At 49.0% G+C, this 7,364-nt stretch overlaps 1 protein-coding gene across 8 annotated transcripts in view; it reads left to right on the forward strand.

Annotated features, from left to right (window-relative positions):
* The window catches only part of caskin1 (CASK interacting protein 1), an 89,421-nt gene extending 82,227 nt beyond the window's left edge, over positions 1 to 7,194 (forward strand). For 7 of the 8 annotated variants that reach the window (XM_031876224.1, XM_031876229.1, XM_031876225.1 and 4 more), the window contains 8 exons: positions 50 to 151; positions 285 to 423; positions 1,479 to 1,622; positions 1,813 to 3,041; positions 3,146 to 3,451; positions 3,690 to 4,275; positions 5,329 to 5,821; positions 6,457 to 7,194. In XM_031876224.1, coding sequence (XP_031732084.1) covers positions 50 to 151; positions 285 to 423; positions 1,479 to 1,622; positions 1,813 to 3,041; positions 3,146 to 3,451; positions 3,690 to 4,275; positions 5,329 to 5,821; positions 6,457 to 6,553 — 3,096 coding nt within the window. In that variant the 3' untranslated portion in view covers positions 6,554 to 7,194. The remainder of the gene's footprint in view (positions 1 to 49; positions 152 to 284; positions 424 to 1,478; positions 1,623 to 1,812; positions 3,042 to 3,145; positions 3,452 to 3,689; positions 4,276 to 5,328; positions 5,822 to 6,456) is intronic. The other variant, XM_031876226.1, reaches the window with a different exon arrangement.
* Positions 7,195 to 7,364: the final 170 nt, after the last annotated feature.

Genomic DNA, 7,364 nt, shown 5'->3' on the forward strand with positions numbered 1-7,364 from the left:
TGTGTGTGTGTGTGTGTGTGTGTGTGTGTGTGTGTGTGTGTGTGTGTAGGATCTGACAGCTATTGGAATAACTAAACCAGGTCACAGAAAGAAGATGACATCCGAGATTAACAAACTAAGTCTCACCGAGTGGCTGCCTGACCAGAAACCTGTGAGTACAATTCAACACACACACACACACACACACACACCACCGCCATAGCTTGGTAACCAGTTAGATGTTACGTTACCAACTGTAGTGCCGACCAGCCCGATGAGCTGCCATGTTCTTGGTGTTCCTGTAGGCCAGTCTCGGAGAGTGGCTGTCTGCTATTGGTCTAAGTCAGTACCACCAGGTATTGGTGCAGAACGGTTACGAGAACATCGAGTTCATCACTGACATCACCTGGGAGGACCTGCAGGAAATAGGCATCAGCAAACTGGGTAAACATACAGATATTCAATATATATATACATTTTTTCTACATCATAACATATGACCACCATGATGACTAAAGTATCCCCTTCAATGCACTGGAATTCAGCTCCAAGTACAGCAGTTTATGCTAGGTCCTTGCAAGCTTATTGAGCCCAGGGTTGGATCTGTGGCCAGCATTTCTATGTGTTACATGTTCTAAGGAGACAAGCTGCCCTATAACACATTAACAAAATGTGTTGTAAATAATCCCAGTGTGGCGTAGACGTATTGTAAATGGAGCCCTGAAACTGACCAAATGTGGTAAATGTTTATGGGACAATTCAAAAATAAAACTGATATACTTTTCTTTCAACCTGCAGTTGGTAAAAAAAAAAGAGCTTAACTACTTAACTACATTCAATCATTTATCTATAAAGTAATGAAGAAAGAAGCGTGAACTTTCAAGTAGCGTTAGCTAGCTCAGTGTTTGTAAGCATTAGCTTGCTGGCTAAAATGCGTTAACTACTGTTACAGTTTATACAGCAGTGCTACAGCAGTATGTAGATGATTAACATTGATTAACAGGCTGGTTTAGTTTTACAACAAAAATAGTTTCAGCTTGGTAGCTAGGCTGCTGCTCAGTGTGTTTAGCCACAGGTGTTTGTAATTAAGCTAGCTAGCCACACAGTCCTCTCGACTGCTGACTGTGAAAATGGAAATGTTATGTGGGAAAATAAGGAATAGATAAATGACTGAATGAGTGGCAAAATCAGAAAATAGGAACATTTTGGTGGAAAAAAATTGCCAATGAAAAGTAAAGTATAAAGCTTTAAAATATAATTTGACGTGATCAAATATATATGACTTGTCAGATTACCTTTAACCATATTTGGTTTTTAGGGGCTTCATAGTTGTAGCCCATTTTCACATTTGAGGAAAGATCTACCTTTATTTAATATTAATGCAAATTGTAATAGAAAATGTGATTTCTTTTGATTAAAACTTCATATTTATAGTTACCTTTAAAGAAGTTAACTTAATTAAACAGGAATTGTAATTGTTCAATCTTACAATGTTTTAGGCCACCAGAAGAAGCTGATGCTGGCGGTGAAGCGGCTGGCCGAAATGCAGCACAGCTCAGACGGGCGGGGCTCCCTCAGAAAGAAGCCCCCGCCAATCACACAGCAGCAGGAAGTCATATCGATGGACGGTCCACCTCTAGACGGTGAGCTAACAGACGAGACGATTGTCTAAAAATGATGGACGTTTCCGTGGATTGAGATCTCTCCGTGGTCAAATAGTTTATTATTTCTCTAACAGTACAGTCATAACCTCCTGTCCTATTTTAATTTATTTATTTGTATTAATTCTGATCCAGTTGATCAATTTCAAGGCTTACTTTCTGTTTTTCTCAGAGGTCATGTCTCCAAAGATGAGCACTTTCCAGGACAGTGAGTTGAGCACCGAGCTACAGAGCGCCATGACCCAGCCAGGTCAGGAGGTCAAAGCTCAGCGAACACGCAGCAAAGACCACGATGAGGTGATGACAGGAGGAGGAGGAGGGGGAGGAGGTACTGGGCCACCTAAGAAGGAGGCACGGACTATGAGGCAGCAGAGCAGCCAGGGAAGCACCTCCTCCCACAGAGGCAGTGTCTCCTCCCAAGGCAAACACCGTCACTCCCACTCCCATTCGATGCCTGCGCCTCCCTACACGCCCCCTCACACTCCTACCAAGACTAGAACCTCATCTTCCTCCTCCTCCGCCTCCGCCTCCTCCGTCCAGAGCACAGCTTCCCCGCAGGCCAAACACAAGCCGTGCCCCCAGTTCATCCAGGGGGAGAGGCCTCAGTCACCGCGCTCCCACCCTCAGTCTCCAACCCAACGTGGACCGCCGTGTACTCAGTTTCCGCCTCAGCAACAACAGCAGCCTCAAGTCCTGCCGCAGCACCAGGCACACCCCGAGCACCATCCGCAGATGCAGGTCACTGAGGTGAGGGAGAACCAACAACCACAGGTCCCTCTACTCTGCCTCCCACCGGAGGCTGAGCTGGCTGAGGAAGAAGGGGAAGAGGAAGAGTCTTCAGCGCTCCAGAAGAAACGCGCCCACAGCCTCAACCGATACGCCGCCTCGGACGGTGAGTGCGACGAGAGGGCAGAAGGAGGTGGGAAACAAGAGGAAGGAGGAGAGGGAGAGGCAGAAGTGGTGGTAAGTCAGGGCTCTGCCGTCGCCAGAGGGGACAGAGTCAAATACGCGACGGTGACCCACCGCGTCAGCCGTAGCCACTCTGTGCGCAACCAGGACAAGACCATCAACCGCAGCCAGATTCAGCCCTTCTCCCTGCGTCAGAAGAAGAAAGGCCCGCCCCCACCGCCGCCCAAACGCTCCAGCTCCGCCATCTCCAACTCCAACCTGACGGAGGCCAACGCGCAGCCGCACGAGCTCACTACCACGGGGGGGATGCTGGACGTGCCTTACCACCAACAGCGACGGGCCAGCGACCTGGGGATGTCCGTGGAGGCGGTTGAGGTGGAGAAGAGCAGCGTGAGTAGCGTGGGTAGCGTGAGGAGCATCGCCGCCATGTTGGAGATGTCTTCCATCGGAGGTGGAGCCAAAGGCATGGCACTGCAAAAGAATTTCCTGCAGGTATTTTAGAAAATCCAGGCGTTCATTCACTCTAAAATGAATTTATTTATGCAGTTAATGAACTAAAGCATGATCGACCAATTGTTTGACTGTGTGTTCACCAGGTGGGGAAAACACGCGATGCCATCGGTCTGGACGGTGAAGTGGTGAACCGACGGCGGACCATCAGTGGCCCGGTCAGCGAGCTGGTGGCGGCTGCCAGGCGCGAGCAACCAACTCCCTCTGCTTTCCCGGATCCCTCCGTCCAGCCTGAAAACCCCCCTCTTCCTGAAAATTCTTCCTCCCCCAACCCTCCGTCCTCCCCCCACCCCAGCTCGGGAGGCAGTGGCAGCTCGTTGGAGAGCCTGCCGTTCGCAGATGAGGGTAGCCTGACCATCCGCCGGCAGAGTCGAGGAGAAGGAGAAGGACAGGTAGCTATCTATATATATGTTTGTCTATCTATCTATCTATCTATCTATCTATCTATCTATCTATCTATCTATCTAATGTGACGTGCTAAAGTTAAATGTGCTTTGATGTATTACAAATCCATACTGAAGCTTCTGTGTTCTGTAAGCTTTATTTGTGTTATCCATTTATCTCTGTCAATGTTTTTGACTGTTTGTGCAAAAATTACCTCTTGTCACGAATATATGAATTTTCCGTTAGTGTGTATTTTGTGTTTGTCTGCAGGGTGACGGCGAGGGTCCTCAGGGAGACGGGGGTTACACGCAGGAGGACATCTCCAGGGTCGAGGCCACGGCGACCTTTAAGCGACGGGCCCGCAGCTCCAAGCCCCACCCCAACGGATCCGACTTCACCCTCCAGGAATCGTCCACCGTCAAGCGGCGGCCCAAGAGTCGCGACAAGGAGCCCGAGGGCTACGCCGACCTGGCCACCAATGGAGAGCCGTTGGGGACCGGGCAGCCGAATACCACGCAACCGGTGCCCTACCAGAACGGCACGGCCACAATGAAACGCCGCCCGGCGTCCGATACCGGAGTGACCGAGCAGCCGCAGCCGCAGCCGCAACCTCAACCTCAACCGCAAGTGGCTGCTGCGCCCCGCAGGGACAGCGTGGACCAAGGAGCTCCAGTGGCAAATGAAGGAGGTCCCGTGAGAAAACCGAAGCCTCCGGTCTCCCCGAAGCCCGTCGTGGCACAGATAAAGAGACAGGCAGGCCCACAGACTCCACCACAGCCTGTCTCCAACAAGAGAGTCCCTCTGCCTGGCCCTGGGACGCCTGGAAGCCCAGGTACTCAAATTATATGATTGTGTGTTTTTTTGTCAGTTGGGGGTGAGGATGGATTTAGGGGTCTTCAATGGTCCAAAAAATCTGTTGAATGTTGCAGGTGCTTTGTAGTAAAATCAACCTCTTGGCGTTTATGGCTGTTCCGAGTTGGCCACAGTGGAAGGTGGGACGTAATAAAAAGGGGCTGGACAAGATAAATTGTACAAACTGTAGGTTACAGAAAGTTGCACAAGCCTCTCCATTCCAACGGTGGAAAGGTTTAGGCGAGGAAGTGTTACATGCTGTTTGATAAGCACTTTGTTTGATGCCTTAAAGCTAACAAAGTAAAAGTGTCAGTATGGTTGAAACAAACTTGTTTGGGATTTGCCATCCGACCACGTTAGCAAACAAAAGGCATTCGGGTGTTCACAGGGAAGTGACAGAAGGAGTAGCGGTGCTTCGACACACCCGGCCGATCGATGTACTGATAAGCATGATTGGCGGATTGGTGGTTTCTGACTTTTAACAGTTGTTAGACGCAACCTACTCACCCTAAATTCAAAGGTGAAAGGGGAAGGAGGTTTCAGACATCGATCGAAAAGCACTTTGTTGATGCAATAGAGGCGCCTCTATAGTACACCAGCCTGTAAAGGTGTCCTTATGCGAGCAACGAAAGAATTCGTACGTTGCGTTGTCCAAACCACGTTTGAAGACAAAAGTGTTTTTTTGCGGTTCTGAACAGCTACACTTGAGGACAGAGTGAAAGGCTGCCGTCATAGAGACGGTACAAACTTTCAGTCTCTCCTCAAAGGCGTTGATAGAGTTGCGCTTGCTTGTACACACAATGTCAGAAAGGTCTGGAGGACGGGTTTCTGACGTTGCTGGACCATCTGAAAAGGTCTTTGGTTGAAGCACACTGACCTCTAGTGCCATGCTGTCACTACCGAGATTACTAAACTACAACTAACTCGAGGGTACGGGCCGTGAAAAGCTGTCAAAAAGGTGATATTTCAGGATACATATGCCAGTCAGTGATCAATTCTGCCATTTTTTTTCCTGTCTCTCCATTTTCTGTAGTGGAAGGAAAGAAGATCCCTCCACCTGTCTCGCCAAAACCAGCGCCCCCGCCCACAGCACCCAAACCGGCCAAGCTCATCCACTCCATGACCAGCCCCTCCTCCACGAGCCCTGCCCCGGTCAAACAGCACCATGCGGTGGTCCGACAGACCAGCTCACCTCCCTGCTTCCCTCCATCCAACATCCCCGGCCCGCCAAACGCCAAGCCGCTGAGCCCGTCTCCCCAGAGCCCTCACACCCCGCAGACCCCCACCACGCCGCAGACGCCCCAGACTCCCGCCACCCCCAGCCCGACCCCGCCACCTGTCAAGCCCCCCCGCTCCTCGATTGGGGGTGTGTCGGTTGACAGCGGGATGGCGGGAGGCGGAGTGGCGGCCGCTACGATGCTGGATTTCGGCATGGATTCGTTGGTGCATCAGAAGCTGGAGGAGACGAGTGCGTCGCTGGCCGCGGCTCTGCAGATTGTGGAAGATAAGATACTGCGGCAGGAGGAGTAAGCTCACACACACACAGTCTTATATTCACGGAAACACATACACTTCACAAATACTAATCATAATCACATCGGTTTATGACTGAATACCTGCAAAACTAATGACATTCCCATCAGCCTCAGCTGTAATCCATGTGATACTAGAACTAGCTCGATCCATCTTTCCATTTGCTCTACAAGACACAACTGATGCTGACTTCACAGTAAATGACTAGTTCACACACCCCAGATTGCAAATTGATGCTTAAGCGCTGTGTGTAAACGCGAGCCAAGAGGCGTACCACTCTTTGTACTTCTGGGATATATTTTTTGTACTTGTAGGATATATTTTTTCTTTTTTTGTACGGTATTTTTGTTACATGAAAGATATATTTTTTGAACTTGTAAGACATATATTTGTTTATGAAGCATTATAAATATGTTGTGCATTACTTTAATAGGTATATTTTGTATTTGCAAACTACACTGTGATTGTTCATCAAAGGGCATTTGTAAAACATGTTTTGTTAGTTTGTTAAGTTTTAGCAAATGGTCTTTAGATCTGCTCGTCGGTTGGTATAATGTTTTGCTTGTGTGTGTGTGTGTGTGTGTGTGTGTGTGTGTGTGTGTGTGTGTGTGTGTGTGTGCGCTTTTAGCTCCGTAGCCGAGCAGAAGACCACGGTGAGCATCCTCGACGACATCGGCAGCATGTTCGATGACCTGGCCGACCAGCTGGACGCCATGCTGGAGTAACCGCAGAAACCGGTCAGCGTGTCTCCACGGCAACGCTGCACCAGGAGTGACTCAGATGGCACAATGGGCGACACGCCTCTCTGTCTCTCTCTCTCCGTCTCTTCGTCCTTCTCTCTCTGCCGTGCTCATCCCCCCTTCTCCCTCCTCCTGTCGTCCGTCCTCCTCCTCTTCCTCTCGTCTCCCCTCGCTGATGATGGAGCAGCGCAACGGGCCCGGACCAACATGTGGCAGAGAGAGCGCAAGAATGAAGAATTTACAAAAGAGAGAGACACTAAAAGAGACATGGTGAAAAAAAAAGGACCAAAAACAGATGATGTGGAGAGATAAAAAAAAAGAAAATCACAAGATGAAGAAATGCAACAAAACGGAGGAGACTGCAATCAAACAACGTTTTTCAGAACTCCACTCGGACTCTTGAAGATACGACGGCGAACAAATAAACTAAACTAATAATGATTGAAAAACCAACTGTGTAACGAATCATAGTGTGGTATGTGTACATTCTAAGCATGGAGAGTTTATATCTACTGAAAAAAAAAGTCCTGCATTAGCACAGTAATATATATAATATACCGATAAATATGAATCTCTAGCTCTTTGGTTTGATGTCTTGGTTCTGTGTGGAATGGTGACCTCTGGTGTTGTGACGATGTAAAAGGATTTGGTGGAAAGATTTTTAATCCGTGACCAAAACGAGACTATTCAGCTCCTGAAGTGTGTGTGTGTGTGTGTGTGTGTGTGTGTGTGGGTGAGTGAGTGGGTGGGTGTGTGTGTGTGTGTGTGTGTGTGTGTGTGTGTGTGTGTGTGTGTG

This window comes from Anarrhichthys ocellatus, unplaced genomic scaffold (assembly GCF_004355925.1).
Source record: "Anarrhichthys ocellatus isolate YVR2014 unplaced genomic scaffold, GSC_Weel_1.0 scaffold106, whole genome shotgun sequence".
Lineage (NCBI taxonomy): Eukaryota > Metazoa > Chordata > Actinopteri > Perciformes > Anarhichadidae > Anarrhichthys > Anarrhichthys ocellatus.